General features: G+C 43.1%; 1 protein-coding gene across 1 annotated transcript in view; it reads left to right on the forward strand.

Moving 5' to 3' along the window:
- RFWD2 (ring finger and WD repeat domain 2, E3 ubiquitin protein ligase) overlaps positions 1-26,204 on the forward strand; it is a gene marked incomplete at its 5' end in the record, with an annotated part of 73,047 nt that overhangs the window by 17,440 nt on the left and 29,403 nt on the right. The window contains 3 exons of the mRNA XM_010295055.1: positions 18,211-18,328; positions 22,314-22,438; positions 23,549-23,709. Coding sequence (XP_010293357.1) covers positions 18,211-18,328; positions 22,314-22,438; positions 23,549-23,709 — 404 coding nt within the window. The remainder of the gene's footprint in view (positions 1-18,210; positions 18,329-22,313; positions 22,439-23,548; positions 23,710-26,204) is intronic.

The raw sequence follows: 26,204 nt of genomic DNA on the forward strand, positions 1-26,204 counted from the left end.
CCCCGTGGGTGGGCTCGTCTTTTCCTAGGTTGGGCAAAGCATTGCTGTAATGGGGTTTTTTTGAAGTTGTCAGTGGGGAAGGCACAACGAGCCTTTTATTCACTTAGATTAAATAGTTCGTGGTGATAATACAAAGATTTGAGAGCAGAGAGGGTATCGCTCTGGGAGGAAAGCTTTTCATGCTATGCATGCCGCAACTGAAACTCGGAGGTACCTATAAATGTTTAACCAACTCTGCATTTTCTTTCTCCTCGGGGAGTTTTAATGCACTTGTAACTAGATGTTCCGATGACATTTGCTGTCTCTGGACTTCAGGAGATACGTAGATCGTTCTTGCAACCGCTGGTTTTCCATTTCATTTAGGTGTTCCCATTTCCAGGCTGGTTCTGTTTAGATTGTGACTCTTAGGAGGAAAAATAAATGTGCATTTTGATACACTGCGAAAAATGGATTCAAGTTGGAGTGTAAAATATTGACTTGCTTGACAGGGTTCTCGCTGAAGTTTAGTAAATTACATGCAAGAATAGAATTGAATTACAATACCTACTAGCTGCATTTGAATGAAAGGGGCTATCTGTGAAAGGCTCTAGGGAGAGATGAGAGTACCAGTTCCGAATGGATCAGTCGCTGATTAAAATAGATATGTAAAAGCCCCACAAAACAAAATTCTTCCTGATAAATCAGTAACCGGGATTGCTTTCCACCTGAAAGGCAGAGAGGGGGGGAATAAGGCACAGATAAATCTATGAAGGCTTGCGGAGCTGTAGGGCATGTGGGATGGAAGCAGAGAGGAATGTCTCTGTGCTCGTGCCTCACAAACCATGATGGGCTCATCTTCAACAAGCGTGTTTGGGAAGGGAGAATGAGCAAGCACTAGGAGTTATGCGGAGCTCTTAGGTGACCACGTGTGCATTTCTAAGATTTAGAGAATACTGAGGGGTAAAATGGTATATGTACTGGGGAAGAAGGCATAGGAGGGAGAGAAGATAAAATCTTAAAAGTGTTTACATCTGCTTGATGCTTGGTAATTGAGTCGCTAAATAAAAATTAAAATAGATATTTAACTATGATTGCTGAAACAATTACGTGGAGTAATTGAACTGATGGGAATGACTTCCCACAAAGGAATTCTAATTGATCTTTCGGCCATAAATGCATGTGAAAAAATGCCTTATGAAATGAAAAGAAATTCTGGGGTCCTGAAAGATGTTGTTTCTGAGCTCTTTGAAGGAAAAAAAAAAAAAAAAAACAAAAAAAACAAAAAAAAACAGAGCAAAGAAAGGAGTTGGTGCCTACTTTCATCTAGTTGAAGATGTCCCTGCTCATTGCAGGGGGGGTTGGCCTAAATGACCTTTAAAGGTCCTGTCCAACCCAAACCATCCGATGATTCATACTTTGTGTAGTTAACCAGTCCTGTTCAAGGTGTTACAATGGTGACAAAGGCTTTTCCTCCATCAGTTTCAGCTAGTCTTGTTTACTAATTTCATTTAGTCTGTGGAAAAAACAATGTAACTTGTAAGTAGTGTATTTTGTCATGTGGGCTATAAAATTAATAAAGGAAGAGTCAAAGCTGGTTTCCTTGAGTAGTATTTAATAAAAAAAAGGGGGGGGGGGAATTGAGCACACTGATACGGCCATTCTTGTTTGCCCCCTGTAGAAATAAAGATGAACATTGCAAAAGACTAAACCATAATTCAGTGACAAGTGTCATGGGCAATTTTAGAAAGTTGTCCTCTCTGCCTTGGTTTGTTCATTCACTCAGAGGTTTCAGTTTTGAAAATTGTCTCAATTACTTTTTTCAGTGATTTATTCAATAGTAAAAAAGCAGAGGTTTTCTAGCACTGCACACCCAAGATGATTTTGTATAGTATCTAGGCAGAAGTGCTGCTCCTGTCTATAATCTGTTTTATTTGTTGATTTGATGGAACTTAATGCTATATGTGTGTGTGTATATATAATTTATAGCTTAAGGCTTGATGAGATAAGCAATTGATGAAAAGGTTGGTGTGGGGGAAAAGTAAAAAGTATTGGCACTTAATATTTGAGATGTAAAAGGAAGTAAATAGATTCGATATACTATTATTAAGTTACTAAACATATGTGTTTCAGTTCTCTCCCTTTTTCTGTACACAAAATAGCTTGCAAGCTAGCATGCCTTGGTTTAGAAATGCAGTTATGACTACAAGCCTCTTTTTTTTTTCAGTGCTAATATTTTGAAATTATGAATTATTATTTTCCAGTTTTCATTTTCTGTTTTTATTTTTCTCTTGAGAGTCTTTCTTAACCACCCATACAGCTGCAACACCTTTTCGTAAGGTCTTGTTCTTATGCCTTACTTACAGAAACGTTTTCCTCTGCCCTTGACAGATGCGTCTTGCCCACTTGCATCCATCTATTCAGATGCCTCTTTGAAGCGGGGTTTCCTAATGAGATGCTTCAACTAGATCAGCATGTGAATCTCTGTGCTGGTTCCCCCTTTGCATTCTCCTCAGAAATAGGATGGCTATCCTAAGGTCATTTCTGCCCTGTCTCCAGTTTATGTATCCCTTCTCAATTGTTAGTAAAACCTCGGCTGTTGGCTCACCTCTCTACCAGTGATGCCACATCGTTGTGCATGGGTAAAATACTCGGAGAGGTACCTTTGTGCTTTCTCCAATTTTAGACTCCCTTTTACAGCAAAAATAGGAAGGAAGGTACTTAGAAGTCCCACAGAGGTCTATCTGCACATGTGGTATGATTTATGTGAGCAGCAGCCTATTGAAGTCTTCTCCTTGCCCTTTTGTTCCCTGTGTGATTCTATCTGCTCTGTCCAGGGGCTTTTTGGGGTGGAGGGGGTCACTTCTGGATGTCGGGTGCTGAGTGCGACGGCAGCCTGGGTCATGGCTGGGTCCCGGCTGGGTCCCTCAGCCATACTGCAGTGTAGGTAGCCACAGTCATGCACCAGACCTTCACGGCCCTGTAAGTAATCCTGAACCAGAGATCCTGTTTTTAAAGCAGCACTTCCTCCTGCAGCCAGTTTGCATGCTGTATTGTCAAATAAATAGGAGCGAACCAAAGGACTGCGGTGACGGATTTTGAAGCAAGGCCAGGCTGCAAACCCTGTGGCACAGTCAGTGAAATGGGGGTTATTGCTCCACAAGCTTTGGAGATTTTCTCCCTGATGAGACTTACATTGACTCTGGTAGACTGCTCACTGCTGTTCGTATCGTACTCCTCCTCCTTCGTGGAGAACATCCCATTCCCCCTTGTGCCGAGTTCCTCTGTGGGTCCCTGCCCACCATTGGCAGCAGGAGAACATGAAGCGACTGCCTTGAATGATGCCTCCTGAAAAGGACATGATGTGGGTTGGAATTGGCATTTATGTGGATTTCTTGGTCAAATCCTCTTGTGCTTCAGTATACCTGTTGGTAAACATGAGTAGTGATCATGGAAGGACTTGCAGTGATGCTTTGATTTAGATGTAGCCATGGTCAAAAGCATTGTTATATTGTGTATCTCCATATGGAGAACTTTCCTTTCGTAGAGAGTACTGGGTTGGCCTCAGATGCCATAGAAAACCGTGCTTTAATTGCCATTATAGAAGCAAATCCTAGCATTACCATCTAATATGGATGATATATATGTTTCTTTTCTGGGCTCTTCACTCTGAAAGCTTTTAGATGACCAAAAGATCATTTTGGTAGCTTAAAACAGAACAAATGAGCAATAAACTGGAAATAGACCCTATACAAGAGAGGAATGGGTATTTGGTCTGGGAAATAATTCTCTTAAAATCAGACAGGCACTTCAGGTGAGAAGGAAGCCAGCGCATCTGGCTGCAGCCTGATAAAATCTGTTGCAGTGGAGAGGGCACATAAAAAAGAAAAGATCCCTTTTGTCTGTTACTTTAATAAAATATTCTATTTGCATGCTTACTGAATTGAAACATTGTGCAGTATAAACTGTAATCACTGCCGAATACAAAATCAGGTAATTTTGTGGTCTTTTCCTCTTTTTAAAAATAGATAGGGTTTTATCCTGAAATTAGCTATATAAATCATGACTGAAGTTGTTATTGTTCTGCCTCAGCAGTAGCACTGATGCCCTCAACCCATATATTTTCTAGCAGTACCATTTCTCTGCTTTTTAAAAAAAAAAAAAAAAAGGTTGAAAATGCATGCAGTTTGCAGCTTGAATGTCCAAGTTGTGCAGTCTGGGTGAGATCAGACTGTCTGCTAACTCTGAGCTAAGCATAGCTATTGATAGTAGCGATGCTTTATTCCCAGCATGCTGTAATACTGTCAGCAGCTACCACTGACCTTTTATTTCCCATATATTATGCAGAAATCATGTCATCAAAACTTCAGATTCCTGAGTTCTTACACTAGATGCATCATCCTCTTGCATGCTGTATTTTTTTTCCCCTGTAGGACCCACAAATCTGGCAGGCTGGATTGGGGATGAGAGGGGTTCCCCAGGGCTGCAGAGATGTGGGACAAGAGACTACCTTGCTCTCCAGGAGCTTCACAAAATAAGTGGAAGCAGCGGACAAGTACAGATGGACAAGGGAGCGCAGCAGAACAGCTGCAACATGGTCAGAGCTTAAGGTTTTGCTGGGTTAGTTTTAACCCTCATCTGGTCCCCAAATGGCTTCACTGCATTGTCACAAGCTCTTGACAGTGTGGATTCAGATGAAGTGGCCAGGGCAGGGAAAACCTGGGGCAGTGCTGATCCATCTTGGTTTTACTACTTACAGCCTCAGAGTTTGAGACTGCCTGCACTGGGGATACTATACTGCATCCTGAACGTTCCCGGTTTTGCTCTTCCGCCTCTTCCGTCATACTGCCAATTGCGTGGCCAAAACTGAATTGCCTTTTTTCGGGATTAGCTCGTGCCCTGATCGTAGAGCACTAGTGCCAGCTCCGGACAGGCTTTTGGCAGCCTGAATTGAGATCAGTGTTAGCTACCAAGGCGTGAATCCTCACTGAGCATGAGGTCTTCTCCCCATGCTGAGGTTTCTCCCCTTTCTTGCTTGTTCTGTCTCTCCTGATTCCCTTCCCTGCTTGTACAGTGATGCTGAGCAAGAGCACTTCCCAAGAAAGTGCTTTGCCTTTAAAGACAGTTTTGCCCTTCCCCAGCAGGTTTTGCATGCTTTTTAAAGATCTTCCCTGTGCACCACCTGCAGCATTGCAGAATGGCATTGTGCTCTGGCTTCGAAAGCTGCCGCCTTTCTCTTTGTTGGACAGTCACTAAACTAACGATACTGGTCCACAGCACCCAGCATGCCAAAGGGCCCCTGTTTCTATCTCGACAGCTTTGTTTTCACTTCCGACTATTTACCAACCCCTTCAGGTCTCTGCATTGCCCTGATGCACTTACAGTTCAATGTCGCATGTGGCTTCTTTATCAGCATTGTTCAATTTTGCTAATATACCTGGTGTCCAAGCGGGACCACTTTGGAGACCATTTTTGTCCAGTGGAATATTGATTTTTCTGCTGCAGTAACTGGAGCAGTGATTCTTCTTTTCCAAATATCTCTCTGTAGAGCTAGCCTTTCATGCTGCCTCAGATGTGGGTGACTTGCCTGGCTTGTCACTCAGCTCAGAAGAATGATGTGATATTAATGACCAAGAAAGCAGTGTGCCTTTTTGGAAGAGAATTAATGTTTTCCAGCTGAAAGCAAGGTCTTACCTTAATAGATTCTCATGGGTAAGTACTCCACTCTATTGAAAGCCTGCAGTGACTCAGAAATAATCTATTTGTGTGAATATATGACATGTTTAGGGTGGAGTTAGGCAGCTTCTTTGAGCTTAAGCTACAAGATTACCTTTAGCGTATGAGTTGAGCGCTGTATTCAAAGGCACAGACAAAGGTTTGGCATTTCTTTCAAGCCCATGGAAAAACTTCACAGTAGTGCTTAAAATTCAGCCTTTATGAAATCAGTATGGCATGCAGCAGTCCAGGGCTTGCCCATTACTTGTATTGGACTTCACCTGCAGGCTGTCTTGTCTTTATGCAGGCATTCAATAATCTTCCTCCAGTCCATGATCTCTGAGGCTATGGGCAGGGGAAGTAGGGGACAAGGTCCACGTTTTGGAAGTGCACAGTTGTCTCCTTGTAATATAAACTCCTTTCAGAATTCATTGCAAATATTTCATTTGTTGTAATCTTTGAAAGCATCTACAGCACTTCAATCAGTTCAGGGTTGTTGTGAGGAATCTGTATTTTTGGACGGTGTGGTTGTGATCGTATTGCTGTGTTGACAGTACTTACTGTGGGGGAAACACTGAGCTTGATGGGATTGTTTAGGTTACAACACTTTCTTGATGGTTTGACTTAAGTTATCACCCTTTCTTGGGTGCTGGGATGTAACTGAAAGTGAAGTATCGAACTGTACTTTCTGCTGTCCTGGTGAAGACAATCTTCCTGGCCCTGGTAGGTAGCTCACATTCTGCTTCTGCTTAGGACTGACAAGCAGGAGAACTGCAGGTATGCCATGTTATTTAAGCCTACAATGTTTGCAGTTAAGCTGACTTGCTTGTATCTGCGCATCAGAGATGCTACCAGGTCAGCCAGACACTGCACAGTGTTGTCCTGCCTTGCTGCAACTGCTTCCTAGGAAATCATGACGGGACATGAAACTACTTACAGGTATGCAGAACATGTTGCACCTGCAAATTTCACATAAACTTCAGAAAAAAACCTCTATAACTTTCTTTAGTTGCACAGAAAAAGTAGTCTCTGACGTGTGGGATAACGCGTTTTTAACGAATAGTGAGTAACAATATAAAGACCTATTGGGAGTTTACAAACTTTATCCCAGAGGTCATCACACTTCAGTAACAAGTGAACGAATAAAATGAACTTGAAAAGCTCCATTTGATTCTCTGGAGAAAAGGATAAATCTGTCATTAGCATAAATGAGCGTGCTAATTGTTTGCTTAAATATTCTTTTCCTGAACATTTTGTCTTACGACTGGCGTAAAAGTCATTTAGTCAATGTTACAAAATTCAAATTAAAATTGAAATGAGCCTTGAAATTCAGGAACAGAATAGGCAACTCAAGATTCATCTTTTCCTCAGAATGCCAAATTGCTCTTGCTGCTAGCTGTTGCTCTATTCCTTGGAGCTTAATCTTTTCCAACCTCGGCAGTTTCCAAAGCTGCAGTTTCTTCTGGTAGCTCATTTAAAGGAATTGCTTGTTGGAATGACATCGTCTGTAATGGCTTCCTGTGTTACCTCCTGTTCAGACGGCTGCGTAGATTAACTGTTCAGCCTTTTATGTGGGTACTGTGCACATTTAGACTTTCATAACAGACACTACTCTTTCCATGCAAACTGGTGAAGATTGCCACGTTGCGTAGGAAGATCTGTAACCTGCAAATGTCACGTGGGCTCTCATCTTGAAGGCATCTTTTCATACTGAGCATCTTAGCATTGCATGTGTTTTTAAGAGGAGGGTTTTTGAACGCTTGGGCTAGGTTGAGAGGAGTTCCTCTAAAGAGACACTGTCAGCTAGTTGAAGCTCAAGAAGATGACAAAGTAAGAGTGTAGATATGTGTGCAAATCTAGTCCATCTTCATATGACTTTTTCCATTGCCTAGCTAGCATACATTGCCTCTTTTCCACATTGGGTACCTGTGTATTAGCAGGTACTTTCCCATGCTTATTTCCTTCTCTATATAAGCCACCAGATCCTTGGGGTTTTGGTTTAAGCATTCTTATCTGAAGCTTCAATATTAGTGATTGTGATGCTATATTTAATATCTGTCATCTCTTCCAGTGGAGTCTGCTTTGAGGGCGGATTAGGTAATTAATCGGATCACCATCTCCAGAACCAGTAAAAGAAAGCTTCTATCTCCTCAGGCTACTGAAGCAAAATGTAGTTCTGGACCAAAATCAGGTTTGACTGATAATTTGGCAAACTTGGATCCTCAGCTGCATATTGTAATGCATATGGCAGCAGCCTGCACTTTACCTGGAGCCAGTGTGATTGCTGTGAAGCCAGTTTGGTTCTTTTTGTATGATGTTTGCTGATACGACAAAAACCCTAAAGGTGTTGCTTCATAAACATACTCCTAAAATCGTTGGGAAGATGTTCCTCTTTGTATCTACCTTTCTTAATGTCTTAGGCCCTTATCTACATGATTTTGACCTCTTGGAGCATGTGGTCCCTAGGAATCTGACTGTGCTGCCCTTTCCCTCCATCACAGCTCCACGACCTGCAGAACCTCGAGTCATTCAAGAACCAAAGCTGGCATGGGTTTGCAGTAAGAGCAAATACTGTGTGCAATAAGTATCTTGAATTAGGAGAGATCTGCTCAGCAAATGAGGTAGTGCTTTTGGTTTTGATAGATGTATCCAACAGCCACTGTACAAATAAGAATCCTGGTGCGCATGTGAGAATTTTCAGAACTTCAGAGATGTAGTCTATTTAGACAGCCCGGGTTGAAGCACTTTTTCTGTAAAATTACTGTCCTTCACATGTTCTAGGTGTCTTGCAATTAATTTTGGACCTTAACCTGTGTGCACTACTACATGTAGAGTTGTACACATTACATAGTCAAGCAGAAAAGTTGGATTAAAAGTCTGGATTAAGAGTACATAGTTTTTTTCTCTTTCAGACATAAAGAATTAATTCTTCCAAAAGTTGCAGGTTGTTACTGCTATTGTCTTCACTGATTTTGTAATATTAGTAAGTCTTTAAGTGTACTGAATATTTTGTTTTTCCAGCAGTCTGATAGAAGGCAATCTTTGAATTGCACAAAAACCAGCCATCCCTTATTCCTGTGAGAAATCTCTGTAGCTCTTTAAAACTATAAAATTCAAAGTTTCAAAGGAGTTCTAGAGAAATCTGTTTTGCTTCCTGCTCGCATCAGATCCCTTTTCTCAATTGATGAAGATCTCTAATGTTTTATGCCTCCTCCTTTTCTCCTTAATATGAGACAAGTTATTTAGGGTGGAGGTTTTATGGGCTGCTGTGTCAAAAGCTTTAGACAAGTCAGTAAAAAAAATGTCCCTAGTGTGTAAAGACCATTATCCATAACCTGGTAAATGTCATCTGTAACTTCAAGCCATAGGGAATCTGTCAAATACAAAGGTTAAAAACCCAGTTGGTGGTTCCCATCAAGGCTGCTGTTCCCCTCATCTGTTCAGCAGAGGGAGATATAGATCTTTAGTGAAATGCTAGTGTTGATACACTTTTTTTTTTAATAAAATAGTACATTTTGTGGTAGTAAGAGATGAAAATCACTGGCTGAAGCAGGGTACAGTCTCCCCTGCAGAGCTCTGTTGAAGTATTTTTGAGTGCTGTCACATTCCTGAGCCTCTCTTTGGTAGAAGGAAAGGTAGAAGGTGCTTATTGTGCTGTTGGTTTTGCCAGAGGTTAAACTGAGGCTATCAGATGTGTTTACTCTAATCTCAGCTCTCTTGAATTCGGTTTTCATGAGTGGACTTTTCTCATGTTGCTTCCTTTATCATCCAGTCTGCTAAACAGAATGCTGTTAGGCATTTTCCTTCTTCCCAAAGCTGTGCTCTTCCTTCCTTTAAATGAAAACCTGGCTGGATTTGTGTTGGATTCCCTAAATACGATTTTTTGGAGGCTGGTTTTGTATTGGATTGCCAAAATACGATTTTTGGAGGCTGTTGCCCATCATCTGTATTGCAGTGTAGGAAAATGAGATTGAGTTGTCATCCCCAAATACCCGTGTGCCTTTCTCTGCATTAGAAACTTCCTTTGCTCTCCTCGCTAACATCACAGGCTTTGTGGCTTCCTCACTAAAAAAGTATTTGTTTTAAGATTTTGCCACCAGCACATGGGGGGAGGCTTTGACCTGCAAGGAAAATACCTGTTGAATGCTTTTCCAAAGTTCAGTCCCTCTTTGGGTGGCTGTTGAATTTTTTGACGCCTATGAAGACGGGGTATGTGGGAGCTCCCTGGGAGGCTGGTACAACAGTGTTTGAGACCGCTTGTCTAGACAGAACTCCGATAGCAAACATGAAGTACTGCATCCCAAATCATCTCGGGCACACACATGAAATACAAAATAAGGGCATTGTTCCAGCTTGCTGCTGAGGACCGGAGCATTGCTTCTAGAAGAGATTGCTGAGATTCCCCTAGGGCAACCGAAGATGGTTATTCAGAGAAAACCTGTTGCTTTACTGCAAAGGGAACTTCAGGTAAAAAGAGGAGGAAAAAGCAAATGCATCAGATGGGTAATTTTGTCTTAGTTATAGAAACAAAGTACTTGCAATTTCTGCTGGAACAGAAAACTGAATACAAAGCCATATCCAGCAAACATTTTAATGTGCTTGTAACAATGCCTGTTGGGATAAAATTTTTTAGTTTGATTGTTTTTTGGTTTTTTAAGGGAAGGTATATACAGGAAAAATAAAAAAAAATACAAGTGAGCTTTACCCATGCTGCAGTGTTCTACAGGAAGATGTTGGGGTGAAATGGATTTATTTCTGCTCTCTCCTCCTTGTGATTTGTCATGCTGCAAGCAGAAAACAGCACACTGCATTCTTCAGCAAAATGCTCCGGATAGTTTTGTTTGTCAAAGGTTCTTTGCTTCGGGCCGTATCAACCCTATTTTGAATCCCCTTTCTTACAGTAAGGGAAATGGTTTGTAAAGAGGGCACTGATGTCAACTCACTGCTGTTGATATCATCTAATATCTTCAGAAAATTTCTGTGTTAATTTTTGGTGCAGGCCTTAGTTTGCTTGAATTCAAGTCTACTTTGTTTCTTGTCCCTAATGCATTGTCGCATTTTCTCTTTTCCCAGAGTATCTATTTCCTTTACGTAGTGGAAACTATCTCCCTGTCTTCTCTCCCTGAAATGGCTTGTGGTAGGCTGAAGCCTGTGCTGATCATATCCCATCCTGGTATTGCTCTGTCAAGTGATATAAATATCTTTATAGCGTTTTATTAGCTGGAAGGCTTCCTCACCATTCTTTGCCGAATGCCCAAATGCCACCCGGCATTTCTGTTGCTGTACTAAAGACCCTTTTTTTCTCCTCCATACACTCTCTTCAGCCATGGAAGAGACCCAAGATTAAAAATAGTCTTTTTTTTGTGGTCACTGCATGAAGGTTCGCCTGTCGCATTGAGTTGAATTATTCCCAAATAATGATGCAGTGTTCAACTGTCCGATGTCCCCAGTCTTCTCTCCAGAGCAGCAAGACCTGCATATGGATGTTCAAACTCCAGTCTGTGCCTCTGCCATAGGGGAGTTTCAATCTCCACCCGAAGCCACCTCAGTCACATGAAGGTCTCTTAAGTGCTGTTGTCTCATAGTACAGACTTGGCAACAGTTAAAGTCCAGCAGTTCTCCATTTTTTTTTTTATTAGTAAGGGAAAAGAATAAATAATTAAAGGAGAACTGAGGTTGTGCGGCAGTGCCTTGTGCCACCCCCATCACATCGGAGTCTGTAGACAAAACCTGAAAGGTCTGAGAACCCAGAAGCTCTTGGAGCAAAACATAGCCTAAACGTTAATGCTGTAGTGCTGAGAGGTGGGCCAGTGCCTTTCCTTTCTTATGTCAATAACAAATAGCTTAAACAAATTTGAATAAAAAAAATTTCTTCTTAATCCTTTGACATAAGAGTACGAAGCAGCTGAGACGAGGGAAGAGTTTACAGAATGGAAACTCTGTCTTTGGAAATACTCAGAGCTTGACTGAGTAGGACCCTCGAGCACAGTTATTTAACTTGGAAGTTGCATCCAAATTCACAGTTGTCCCTTCTTTGAGCAGGAAGCTGAACTGGCTGGATTCCAGAGGTCCCTTCCAGCCTACATTATTCTGCGACTTTCAGGGCCCTTGAGCAAAAATGGATTTCAAACAGAAACTGCACTCTGCATAGGATTAAGTTTCACTTTGGGCTTCCTCATAATTAAGTCCTGAGTCGTCTTTTCACCAGCCTTTGATATTGCTGCCTTTGTGGAGAGACTCAGTGTGGAGGTACGTAGAAGATCCACTGGAGAGGATCCACTTCCTTATTAATAGCTTTTTAGTTAATCTCTAAGTAACTGTGCAGCTGGTTAGATGGCTTCGAGGCCAAGAGAGTGCTGAGGCTTTTGTAGGTCTCCTCTCAAGTTAAAGGAAGTCTATTTTAAAGTGTTTCGTCTTCAAGGTTTGGGTTCTGATTGCAGCTGTCTGTCTTTTCTCAGGTTTTTGAGAAAGAGCAGCACTTGTTTCCCTGGCCCTGTTCAGGTTTCTGTAAGGACCGAGGCATCTAATGTGCCAAGTCATCTTCAGTGTACTGCAATGCAATACACTGTAGTACAGTGTACTACTGTTGATGTAAGTTTATTTTTAAATCAGGATGTTGTCCCTTTCTATCTCCTCCTTCTTTCTCCTCACTAACAGAAGAAGAAAAATTTTTAACAGTGAAAACTGAGGTTGCATGTGAGCCTCCTGCTTCTGTTTCCATTTTTAGTCTAGCCAAAGGCTTTACCTCTGAGGATGCAAGCTTCCTTTGTATAGCAAGAAATCACACCGAGCCTGAATGAAGGAGATGTTTGGTTAACCCATGTTGATGTTAAAGTTCTGTTCTTCTAGTGCTTGTTTATGTACATTCAACAAAAATTCATTAAGGTGGCTTGCCCTCTCCTTCATGGCGTGCCACTTAAAGGAAGGACAACTTGTACTCTTTCTTTCACCCAGAGGCACTGGAAATGCAAACTTTGGTTTGACCCACTGAGCTCTGGACATGAAGGCATAAGGATATGATTGTATTTTCCTGCTAAACAAGTTGCCTGGATACAATTCTAGGTAGCTTTGAAGGCTTCGTTCTGGGCACTCTGTGTGTTGAGTAATCTTGCTTACGCCTGGTACACAGAAGAGAAGCAAGTGAAAGGAAAGATTGATTTCTATAGATAGCTGTTTAAATATAAATAATTGGATTTCAGCTAACCCCTTCAGTATGTATTGAGCAATGTGGGCTTCCTTTAGGATCTCTGAAATAATTTTTTTAACCAGTGAAAGTAGAAATGGAATCAAATTCCCCAAAATCATGCCTCTCCTATTTCTGACTAAAGATATTTTATGGGATTTTTTTGTGCCTTGTTATTTTATTGCTTTTCTGGTTTCTTTGGGATAACCTAATTGGAGGCGAGCTGAGGTATTTTGCACCAAATTTGCTCTGGCTCAGTTTAAATCTTGTTGAACAAGTTATTGAAGTACGCCCCTCAGACCATAAGTGTCTCTTACTCCTGCTGTCCTGAGTTTCACTGGTGAAAACAGGCAGCCTTGATCCAAACTTGAAGTTCATATGGAGAAAAACAGACAAAACTGAGGGAATCGTTAACTGGGGACATGAGTTACTAGATGCAACAAATCAAATCATCATGGTCAAAGAAGCACAAGAGAAACACATTAAAGGTTACGCTCTAGCCTGTGCTTCTGTTTCAGTAAAACATCTGCAGAACGAGGCATGCAGGACTGCAGGCTACAGCCAGAGCATTAATATATGAAATTAATTTGACCTCTGAGTTTGGTATTGAAGAGCTGTCATTTTAAAAAGTCCCAAATGTGCTTTGCTAACAGAAGTCTTGTAACAGATCACTTAATTAACATCTGGCTCCCCACCCCACAACTTTGGTTTTCCATACAGGCATCTTCTTGGCTGTAACATTCACCTAACGTGTGGCAGTGAGCACCACTTACATTCTCAAGTCTATAAGCACTGAAAAATCAGAGTAATGTAAATTATTTATTTTTTTGAATGGATCAATAATCTAAATATTGAACAGTTGAGAAATACACGTTTCGAAATGATTGAAATAAGAAAAATGATCATTGATTCTCCAGCAATTCAGTTTTCCAGAGGAGAGCCACAACACCTTTGTATGCAGCTCCTGGGGTTTTCTAGTCGTTACATCCGTTGAATATTAAACTGTTGCATTGCAGGTAAATTTTTGTTTTGCTGTCCTTGCCTTGATATCCTTTAAGTAGTAGTTCTTGGTCAAAAAAAAAAAAAAAAAAGCCTTGGGGGGTCTGTGACTTATCTCATGCTGTAGACTGGTTAATATTCGTGGCGAAGATGAGTGTGAAGCACATGCCCTGGAAGATGAATGTTACTTGGAATTGCTGGGTACCTGGGGAGTTAAATCACTCTGCTCTTTGAGTTGTGTGTGTTGCTATCCTGATGCACCGGTACTCAGTGAAACAAACTGCTGCTGTGTGGTACTCTTCGCTAACCCTTGCCTTGCTCTTTTTGGAGCTGCTGCTTGTCGGTACACTTTAAGAGCTTTGTAGTAGGTGATGTGAGCTTAAAGGCTGCTAGTAACAGCTGTTTTGTGAATTTTATTAACAAATCTAAGTGTAAGGAAAATCACTTTTGGCAAAAACAGATTTTGCCTTGTTTTGGTTGTTTTTTTGTTTAAACAACTAAAAATCCGAGAGCAATTCCATCTTTCTGAACAGCTCTGAAACTGCCTAAGACGCTGCTGACTCCATTAGCAGTTCCCAGCTCTCTTTTTTTGTTTTTTTGTTTTGTTTTGTTTTGTTTTTAAGTTTTTAACCTCATTTCCTAAGATCACGTAACCGCATCATCAGTTTGTTTGCTGTGTCCCTATGCCTGCAACCAAGCTGAGTCCAAGGATGAGGCTGAGAAGGTGCTGATCACTTTGCCTTGTATGTCGCAAAACCATCCTTCCCTTTCACCCTGCTCTCCTGCCAGCTGGAGCCTTGTGAATTTATGAGCTGCCGAGCAGGGAGGGATGCCGTCCTTTGCTGACACGCAGCTTCTAGTTACTGAAGAGGTGGTGAGATCTTTTGGAAGTTTGGAAAAGTCTAAATTCTTGATTAGTTGTCACTAGATGGCTCAAAGGTGAAAGCGGCAGCGTCTTAACCTAAGTAAGCAGTTTTTGAGTGTTCTGGAAAAGCACTGCTTAAAAACTCAGGCTTCTGTTCAGAGACCTCTCAGCCACAGTGAGAGAGCTTAGCTGCCCTTTTTGCCCTCTGAGATCACTTAAAAACCCCTAATATATATAATAAAATATGGCCTGCCAGCAAACATTTGAAGTCAGAAGGTGCAGCAGCAGAATTCTGTGGTGCTCAGCTTCTGCAGTGACATTGAACTACACAAGAACTGCTTCAGAGTGTTTAATTTGTTATCATATATACATGTTCTTCCCCATTATCTCTCTCTATATATATAATTTCCATTAAGCCTGGATGCAGAAGAAAAACTAAAGCAGTGAGCTGTTGCTGCCCAGGCTTTTAACTGGGGAAATGTTGTTTCCAAGCTGAAATTGTTCTAAGTGAGTTTTCTGGTCGGGGTGGAAACTGTAGAGCTGCAAAAAAAAAAATTGTCAAATGATGATTTTAATGCTTGTGTTTGAGGAGCAAAACAAGAAGCAAATACCCCTGTGCGTTGCTGGGTAGCGATGGAGTATACTCCGTGTTCAGCTAGGGATGCCGAGGGCAGGAGCCAGCGGTGGGATGCTGGATGAGCTTATGGGCTCTTGCAGAGTTGGGAAGTGTTTGATTCCCCTCAATGCCCACGCTGTTCTCCTTACCTTCAGCTTGCCTTAAAGATGAATTAATTTGCTGAGCTTTCCAGAGCACCTCGCCTGGGATGTTGCTGATCGTGGACAACTTCAGCTCATACAAATACTCGGCTCATACTTCAGCGAGGCTGCTGCCAGGGTGCCTGGGAGTTGTATTTTTCTCATTTAGCTTCATTTTTGGGCGCTCTGCTTCCACGGCAGATGGCATTTTTATCATGTTTTCAGAAAGTCCATATGGCCTACAAGAGAGAGTATCTCTTTAATTGTAAAACATGACCACCTGTTCTGATTTTAATGAATGCAGTGAGCATTTGTCTTCATGTATCTACTTAAAAATAGCTGCTTCAATTGAATTAAAAAAAAAAAATCAATTGGGCATCAACACTTTGGCTGCTGAAATAATCAATTAATAATTAAGTGGCTAATTTTAGAACCCACTGGCCTTGCCCATTCCCTCGGACTCGTCGTGATCAGAGCAGACAGTGATCGATCGCGCTGCCGACGCCGGGAGGCACACGCGGTGCTGGGGCCAGATGCCGGCAGGCTTCGAGCTGTTTATTGCGACATGTAGAAGGCGAATGCAACTTCGTGCCTCTGCTCTGCAAATGGACTTGTCTTTCCTGCTCTAGCTCTTTCCAGCTGCTCGCACGCAGCCGTCCGCAGGTACCCCTTTTCCCTGCCACCCTCTGAAGGATAAAATCTGGTGCTCAAAAGGTATCCTAATGACGGACCAGCTGGAGAGGGGGTTGAAACTGTGAGCGGGCAAAAACAGGCTTGAAAGGCTTATCCACTAACTGGCTCCTAATAGAAAGCCCTGCTAGAATCATTCTGCTCATTAAAATAACAATTGCCAGTTAACTGTTTCGTAGCTCCCACAGCGGGTACATTGGCTGAGAAATGAGAAAATGCGGAGTCTTTTGGCTCAAGCTTTAAGGTGGAAAGGACCAGGATGCCCAAATCTTGTTAAAGGAGTGTTAAGGCTTAATTCAAAGTCTCTTTGAAAATTAACCTCTTTATTGAATAAACCTTTTGCAACATCATCTTGTCTGAAGCTAATTAAAATACCCGAATGGTAGGGATGTGCTGGGATTTTGGTTGATGGTGTCAGTTGTTTGGAGGGTTATATTTCGGAGGTAGAAGAAAGAGGAGCGCTTGGAAGAGTGCTTGTGGGTACAGCATTTCAGTGGTAGCAGTAAAGGCTGTAATAGCTGTTGGGTTTCAACACAACAGGGTAATTCAGCAGTTCGCTGCCTGGTGTAAGTGACGGGAGAAAGCCTGGCGTGGCTGCTTGAAGCATCTATTTTTACACAGCAAGGAGAGAGAGAGACGGAAACCTCTTACTGGAGAAGACTCTGGTCCCATCTTATGCAGAGAGCAAGATGGTGGAAGCAGCCAGAGAGGAAGGAGACTTGCCTGCTTGCCTTCTTTCACTGCAGGTGTTTCTGACACAGCCCCTAGTCCTGCCACGACCACCAATTAGCCCGTTACTACGGTGAGAAGCTGCCCTGGCCGGTCTGATGGTGGTTGCTGTAGCCTGATCGATGTAAATCCAGTTATCTCTCAAACCACATGGGATTTTGAGGCAGCTGGGTGTTATTTGTACGACTGAGAGCTCTGCTTTGAAATGCTGTGCAAATATAAAAATAACCGTAGCTATTGGCATTTAAATTCATTTCTGTGTAATCTTTGTGATAAACTTCCATTGGTGGGGTGTTATTTCAGTGGGAGGAGGGTCAGAGCAGTTTTCAGCTGACATTGGAGTATCGCAAGTTGCTTGGTGAGAAAGGCGTCCGGCTCGGTTTCCTTGCGTGTGTGTGGCCTTTCCTCCCTGCGCTTCCAGAATAGCAGGGGATAATTAAATGAAGTTCAACATTAAAGGCTGAAAGTCAGGAAGGGAGAAGCTTATTAACCTTGTTGAGTGGGAAAGAGCTCTGGGGGTGTTTGGGGCTTGGGTCTCGGGGGGATTTCTATTCTTATTTTTTTATTTTCTTGGGAATTGACATTTAGTTGCGCAGAAAATAAATCTATCACTAATTCTGTTGCAGTCCCTTTTATGTGGTTGTGGCACTGCAGCACATCTGTGAATTAAATCTTAAGAACTGGAATTTAGTCTGTTCTCTTATGAGCAGAAATGCTAATTCTCTTTTGATTGGTAATAAAGTCAAGGGAGAGAAGCAAAGAACAAAAGTATGGAGGTTACCCATTTAGAGCAAGCATGAGAAATTTAATCCCTATTTTCCACGATCCAATTTAAGTAGCAGACAGACTGAGTTTTTAGCCTCAAGTTCTCCAACAGGGGACAGCTTGAGGAAGGAGAAGGGGGTGCAGGGAATTAAAAATGGCAATTAAGTGGCCAGGCAGGGAGCCAAGAAGGTAGGCAGGAGAAGCGAGAGTCCTTTTAGCTGTTGGCTTGCACATGGGCCAGTTGAGGTTTGCGGGAAGACACGTGTATGTGTGCACACATGTGGATTCACCTTTTTTCCCCTCGCTGACTCTTTGAAAGGCTGCTTGGACCTTTACAGACTGAATTTTGGGGCTGTTTTAAGAAGTCTGCTTAAACACTCCTTCGCTATAGTGCAGACTGTTTATCCTTAAAGGAGGCTTTAAGTGAGTTGTAGAAGCTTCAGGCAGGACTTCAATTGTGAGATGACTGTTAGAGGTCCCGTGCATCCTTTCCAACTGATTAAATTTTGCCCCTTTTCTTTCATATCTCCAGATCACTGTGTTCACTACTACGATCTTCGCAACACTAAGCAGCCGATCATGGTGTTCAAAGGGCATCGCAAGGCAGTCTCCTACGCAAAATTTGTGAGCGGGGAAGAAATTGTCTCTGCGTAAGTATTGCCTTTTATGTATCTAAAAACTTCGTAGCCCTTTCTTTCTCGCGCTCTTCAGGGCCATCGTGCAAGTTCACCTGCGTGGGTGGGTGCGTGCGCTAGCTGCTGTGCTTTTGGGAAGCAGATCCTTGCTTTTTCTTCTAAGACAAAAATAGAAATTCATTCCTTGTGTCACGTGGCTCTGCTCTGTCTTGTGGAGCTAAAATGCTTAAGGGGGATATCAAGACAACTAGATGCAGCTCCTGACCACAAGCCCTGACTTTGGGAAGCTGCAGGTGGACTCTCCTTCTATGAAGTGCTGTGTGTGCTGAGGATGCTCCTGACCAGAGCTCTGCTGTAGAGAAGACTGCTGGCAGAGCCCTGAGGGTAGTAATCTCCAGTAAAACACAGGGGATGAGTGACAGAAGTGATCAAATGGTACTGCTATGTCTGAAGAGGAGGTTTAGCCATCAGCCTGAAAGAAACGCGAGTAGGACTGACTCATCTGTTCTCCAGTAATTTACTAACCTGCTCTGTGAAGGCCGTTTTTAGGATTATACTTGGGTTAGAAAGTAGACAAGGAGAAGTTGAGTTTTGTGGTCCTAATGGTGTGCAGCTTTTCAGCCGGGCTAGACCATAAGGTCTGCTATGGAGGCCCTGAAGAATAATATTCTACAGCTTCTGTTCAGTTGCATGGCCAGATGTGGCTGCCCCAAAGCCAGATGTGGCTGCCTCAGTTGTAGGTAGGTTTTCAACCACGTGGGAATGAGCGTGTCTGTCAGATCACATAGTGAAAGGTTTGAGTGAATGGCTACAAGTATCTTTAATAAACCAGAGGTGAGCCCCTCTTACATGCTGGGGAAAATGCAAGTAATCTTGGGGGACTGCAGGGAAATGTTTGATCTCGACAACCTCATGTATAACACCCGAGGGCAGCAGGGGTGGCTCCCAGGGGTAGATCTAGTCCCAGGAAGTATGCCTGCTGCCTTGTACCAAGCCAGTGATAAACGAGCTTGGCTCAGTCCTGTGTTTTAACGCGGTTTTCTCTAGAAGCCTGGAGCCAAAGCAGAGCATTTAAGGTGTATTCAGGCTGCTAGTGAGTTACTCTGAGCTGAGCTGTGTGGTGGAAGATTCCCTGGTGGTTTCTGGTACTGTTCATATTTAATCAGCTCCTCTCTTCTTATTTCCATTAACATTATGAGGTGCAAATTCATACCTAGAACACAGAGAAAATTAAATTTAATGCTTTGAACCAAGTCTGGGTAAGAAGAAAGTGTTTAATAGAAGCAGGAGTAGACTGGGAATGTTTTACAGCCATGATCAAGTGCAGCATCATCTATGGCATATTTCAGGACAGAATGGCCCTGTCCTGCTTGAGCTGATGATCTGAGAAAGCTTATCCCACAGTCCTGGGAGGAATATCGATATTGCTGTCAGACTTGGACAGGCAACAACAGGGTGAAGGGACTAAGTGGAGGGTTCACCTATCTTTTTCTGCATGAACAGAAAGAAATGTCAGAGAACAGATTATTTTTCATGTCTGTCTTTTTGCAAATTGAGGAGAGGAGACAGCAATAGTGATTCCCAGAAATCAAGCACTGATTTCTTCAAAGAAAAAATTATATGTATATTCAGATTCTCTAGATTTCTAGCTAAAGCTGTTTTATAGATTGCATTGATTTACTTTGCTTGTAGAGTTAGGTTTTGACCTCAAGGGTGTTCAGAACTGCCTGGTATTTAGCACAACACATTGATTGCAGTGCTGATTTACAGAGAGAGAGATTTAACAGAGCAGCTCATCTATGATATTTTTTTGGAGAGGGTATGAAACCAGAAGAGCAGTGTGACACCAGCAGGACCAGTGGCCTTTTCTTCTCCTTGCAGTCCGGGGACGGATAACTTTCTTCTTTTACGGCATGCTTATCCTAAGCAATGCAAACGCAGCTAGCGCTTGATGGGAATTTGTTAACAGTAAAGCATTCCATTAGCAATAGACTTTTACTGTGTTTATTTTAACGAAGAGATCTAGAATGTACGCTACTAAACTATAGAGGTTAAGTGCATATATATATATATATGAGGTCTTCTTGATGGGTTAGCTAATAGCAGAAGCTGTCACAGGAATCTGACTTGTAGACCAGGCATTAGTCTTTTGCTGCTTTACCCTGTCCTTAGAAGTTTACTTTCCAGGCAACTCTGAAGCTTTTAAAAGCAGCGTTTTAAAAATACAGCTGCCCTAATAGCACAGAAGACACCTCCCTGTACTTGTGGGCCAAAAAGCAGTAGTATGCCCCTTTTTGCCCTTTCTGTGAGCTATGCTGCTACTGTGATGGTAAGGACAAGAGATGGGAAGGGAGAGTGAGCGGCAGCGTGGGGCAGTGGTGGATGAGGAACAAGCATCGGGCAGAGAAGGTGAATACTCTGTTTTAGGGATGCCCTGGTCAAGACCTGGGACCAGGAATGCACTCCTCCTCCTTAAGTCATGGTGTTACAGATGAAGTTCATACCTTCGTTCTGATCTGACCTCATGCTATTATTACAAATGACTAACAAATCTTGCTGCAGCTCTCTTATCACTCCTTTGTCATTCCAGCTGTCATTGAGGGCTGAGATAAGGTTTTTGCAGTACAGCACGAGGTGTATCTCTACTCTTTTTGTGCTATATTTTTTGGTAAATGTGACATTGGTGCAGGGCTAATTTGTTACATCGTTGGTAATAATATTTGATGTATATTGGGTGGGGGTTTTTTTCCCTTCAGGTCTTGATATTCAGAAAGCAGCAAGGTTGGGTGATGTGGCTTGTAAGAGGGGAGCATTATCTACCTCCCTTTTCTCCCACCCAGGAGGCTGCCAGGTCCTGCTCCCAATCTCTTTCAAATTTAAGATCACAACAGCACTACCCATTTCCTCAAGGGTGGTTTCACAGGGCTCCATTCCCAGCACATCACCATTTGCTGTTCCCCTACTGTGAAGCGTATTGACGTACGTCAGTGAGTGCCAGAATATCAGAGCCCGGCGATTGCTAGAGAATAATGCCTGGGAAGTGAGAGGGGCTCATGCCCCTTCAGGTCTTTACCCCTTCAGGGTAAAGAAGTTAATCCTATATGTCCCAGAAACCTGGGATATTGCTATTTCAGTTGAGCTCTGCCAGGCAGAGGAGACTATCTCCACCTCCTTTCCTTCGCCAAAGGGAAAAATGTTTGCTCACAGTAAATAGAAAAACGGTTTGAAGGCAGGTATGTTCGCATGTGGGGGAACAATGGAGAACATCAATTTTGGTTTAATCCCGACAGAGTTTGTGTATTTTTTTAATAGTAATATTTAGCTTTGCTGCCAAGGTGAAAAAAGTGGAAGTTTGAGATCTGTATCTATGCAGTCTCAATTATACATGAGCAAACCACATCAGTTTAATGGTAATAGCAACTCTGAGCCCCATAGGTTTTATATGCTGCTGCGTGGTATTGGGCAGGAGGAGAACATGCATTCAGGGCAGCTGGAGGCGGGTGAGGAGGAGGAGGCTGCTTCCTACTTGAGTCTTGTAATGGCATGAATGAGAGTTTTAGCCAGCAGAGAGAAGGGAACAGATTTTGCCCATACTGTAGAGGTTTTTTTAAAAAAAAAAACTACAACAACAAAAAAAAAAACCAAAACAAAAAACCCCCACAATTCAGTGTGTCCTGGATCTGTAAAGATCTGGAGGAGGCAGTGGTGGCCCAGAGGCAGTAGAGTTCAGTGGAGGACTCTGCAATTCATAGGAGAAAGGAAGAGTAATAGTTGGGGGAAGCTTTTTATTCAAACATATAATGCGTTTTGACAGGCTTCTAAAATAACGTGATACCTTTCTGAGCTCCAGCTGAGTTGCAAGTGATTGAAAGTGGGATAAATCTCCTGGAGTGCATTAAGATTTCAACATTTACATTGCAAGTAGGGTGTTAAGGAGCAGCATTGCAAGCGAGGAGTGCCTGCCATATGGCAGCAGGGTAACTTTAGGTATTGTTTTCAGGTCAACAGACAGTCAGCTGAAGCTGTGGAACGTAGGGAAGCCTCACTGCTTGCGGTCCTTCAAGGGTCACATCAACGAGAAGAATTTCGTAGGGCTGGCATCCAATGGAGACTACATCGCCTGTGGTGAGTAGAGCAGCCATCCTGCCAAACGCTAATGGGACTCCTTGGAGCTGGTGCCTCTCCTGCTGCAAAGCACACCGGCAACTGTACCATGCAGCTGCACGGGTTTTTTGAGAGAGGATTGTTGTGAACGTCCACCTTCCTTCCCTTCCCAGGGAAAGGCGTAAGGAGCCCTGACCTGAGGGGGTCTGTACTTGGTTTTGCCCCATTTCAGTTGAGTTCTTCATGTATTATGATTAAGACTTGTTGTCACCAAAAGTCAGCTGCTAATGTAACCACTGTTGATGTGACATGTCCTTCAAGTTTATCAACCGGCATATCCTCATCCTTCTAAGGAAGGGCAAGTAGCCTGGACCACACGAGTGGTCCTGTACTTGTCACTTAGTACAGCATTCTGCATGGCGAAGCGCTAACGCTCTCGTTGTGAACAACTCCCTGTGATGCTATGTCATCCTGAAGCAGTTAGCCCGTTGGTGGTTTCTGTCCTTTCACCTCTTAAGTTGGACTGTTGAACCTCTGTAAATCCATGGATCTTGGTGGGAAGGCAGTGACAGGCTGATTGCTGTGGGATGAGCAGGACAGCTGTGCCAGCACTGAAGGGAGGACCTTTGCTTGTGTATACTCTGATCTCTGTACAGCTTGCAAGGCAGAAATTGGGATGGATTTCTAAATAAAGCCTGCACACTGTCTAGTCTCTCGTACTTAAACCTCTACAGACCAAACTGTCATACTTGATTACAGCAGGCAAAAGTGAGACGGTGCTACCTGCCTCAGAGCTGAAACGCCGAGCAGGCTGGCTGTAGCGGTGTTTCGTGTGGTAGCGTAGATGCTCTGCCCTAAGGAAGTTATGGGGGACGGTTGGGATCCTGTAAGTTTTGCAAGTGGGCTGCGTACTGCAGTTGTCTTCTAATAAATCCTGGTCCTGTTATTAAGCATCATGAAAGTTTGCTGTGGAGCACTGCCAGTTGCCAAGGCACCGCAAGCGTGATGATGATTACGTGGAGGAAATGTCTGGTCTTGTCTTAAACAATGAAAGAACTAAGAAGCCTTATTTCTGTGCTTGCTACCAGAACCTAATCTTGTATTTTTTTAATTTTTATTTTTTATTTCTAGGAAGCGAAAATAATTCCCTTTACCTATACTATAAGGGCCTCTCAAAGACACTGCTGACATTCAAATTTGATACAGTCAAAAGTGTCCTGGACAAGGACCGGAAAGAAGATGACACAAATGAGTTTGTGAGTGCTGTATGCTGGAGGGCACTACCAGATGGGGTAAGCTTTCTGCTCAGGCATCCAGCTGCGTGCGAAAGGAATGCCTCTTGCTTTCTCATGAACTAGCATTGCTGAGGGTTTGATTGCACTTGGTATTTTCCCGTTTATGGGTATTGCAGATCAGTGTGAGAACGTGAAGATCTGCAGGGTAACACAAATGCTGGGGGATGCTGGAGGAGAAGGGACTGCTATGCTCTTAAGCACCCAGGTGGAAGAGTTGAATTTCTCTGCTTGGTACCTGAAATCCCAAAAGCAGCATTGTATTTTTGTCACTTAATGTTTTTTGTAGGTGCATTAGCAGATTTCTTTCATTGCTTTAATGAAGTCACCTGCAGATACTTGCTGTGGAGCCTTATCTCGATGTTACTGGGTCTGTATGGGCTTGCTCATTGAAATACAGCCCCCGTGTTCAGATGAGTAGATATATAAAGGAGGTGAGCCCAGGCTGCAGTCACCTCAACGACTGTTCCACTGACACTTAATTCATATACATAGCATGTGTACTAATGCAGGCAGACCTGACGCAGCTTTTGTGAGAGTGGCCTTTTCGGCAGGAAGCTGCTCTGTAGAATAAAATGCTGCTTTTAAATTCAGAGTGCTCTTGAAAACCTACATTAAAAAAAAAAAAAACATGAGCAAGTAACTCTCTTGTATGTACAAGGGTTTGCAGATCAGATGCTTAATGGGCTCGTTGGGAGGGAGAGGAGAGGAGCTCATCCTTAAATACAGTCTTCTTTCCAAGTAGCTAAAGTGGAACGTTGCCTAATTGATGTCCTGAGATGTTGTATTCACAAAGATAGTGTTTTGGAAGGGTAGTGTCTATCAGTCTGTTTCCGTATGAAGAAACTGCACCCACAACTGTGATTCAGTTGTCACTGGCATCAGCTTACTTCAGATAGACGCTTCTGAATCAAAATAAAAATAAACCCGAGCATCTGAAATTGCACTTTCGATTTAAAAGCAAAAAGTGGGCTCTTGTGTTTGAACGGTGGACATGAGACTAAGTGATGTAGGGTCACCAGCTTCTTTCGGGCTGGGGATTTAGGACGACGTGGTAGATACCAATGTCACGTCTCAGATGAAGAGTGGCTGTTTAGAACTTGCGTAATCCATCTTTCTGCTGGGTAAAAATGTGCTGCGGGAACCTGTGTGTCCAGAAACGCCCTTTCCTGAACTTTCTTCACTGCAGTGTTTCTGTGTTGGGTTGTTCTGCCTGCTGACCTCCTGCACAGCTTTTCTGCAGGCAACAGACTTAGAGCGATGTCTCACCCCGGTGTTATTTCTGTTGCCGTTTGCTCCTTATCAGCTTTTTCTCTGATTAATGTGCTTTACTCTGATAGACCTTCTGCTTAAGTGGCTGAGAAACTTCTGAGCAGTCACCAAGGGCTGTCAAGCAGTTCTTCATAACCAGTATGAAAAATATTGTGTAAAAATGTAATAGTTAAATCAGGCCCATCAAGATTGTACCAAATAACATTCAGGCTTCACTCCATTAAGCAGCATTCAGAATCCATTGCTATTCTGATATTTTTTCCATCATTCCTCTGCTTTTCCCTGGACTGCTTCTAAATTAGCCTGTTTCTCCTGCGGCAGCCACAGTACCTGCCTCTCGTCTGTAACGAAAGCAGCAAAAGACGCTTGTGAGCCGAGAGCACTGAGTGGTTTACTTCTGTGTTTCACCTCTGCCTGTGGTGCGTGCCATCCTGCTTCACATAGTGAGCAAGCAGCCTCACTTGCTTTTGCCAAGAGGCCTTAATGCTTCCTTGCACCATATCTCCAGCCCCCCCGAGAGAAGGAGTACTCTTCACTGATGCAGCCGCACATTCCTCTTCCCCCTTGTGCCGGAGCAGCGGTCCTCTCTGACCTAATTGAGACTTTGCTCATGTTCTTAGGAAATTAAATTACTGCACAGCCAAAGGTCACTGACGTCCACAAAGTCTTGCTCAAATGATGAAACTCTTTTGTTCCCCATTTCGATAACATTTCTTAAATTTGGCATAGAATTTTTCAAATGAGCTTCGTATATATGGGCTCCTCTGAAAGCTGACATGTTTTTTAATGATGCTTGGATGAACTAGAGAAGGCCTTTGCCTCACAGTGCTGTCAGCATCTGTGGGAATCGGGGAACCCACAGCCTATTTCTGGCTTAATTACAGCCTTTGATCCTGGGTGAGTCACTCTGCCTTAGTTTCCTAATTATAAGAACTACCACACCTACCTTTCACCGCTGGCAGTGATCGCGCCCGCTCCGCTGAAGGGCGCGTGCGTCGAAGCAGCTCCAGCAGCGCCGCAGAGCTCGGCGCGGGCAGGGAGCACGGCAGGTAAGCTTTATCCTGCTGTGGGCGTGCTGTTCTGCCTGCGTTGCTGGGCTGGTTCTAAGCCATCTCGCTTGTCTCTGTGCCATGGTCACTGGGCAGCAGTTCCATTTGCTACCCGGAGTGTTTCTGAGGAGGGGAGATGCGGGCGCTGTGTGCCAGCCTTTCCCCAGGGCTCCC

This window comes from Phaethon lepturus, unplaced genomic scaffold (genome assembly GCF_000687285.1).
Source record: "Phaethon lepturus isolate BGI_N335 unplaced genomic scaffold, ASM68728v1 scaffold48019, whole genome shotgun sequence".
NCBI lineage: Eukaryota > Metazoa > Chordata > Aves > Phaethontiformes > Phaethontidae > Phaethon > Phaethon lepturus.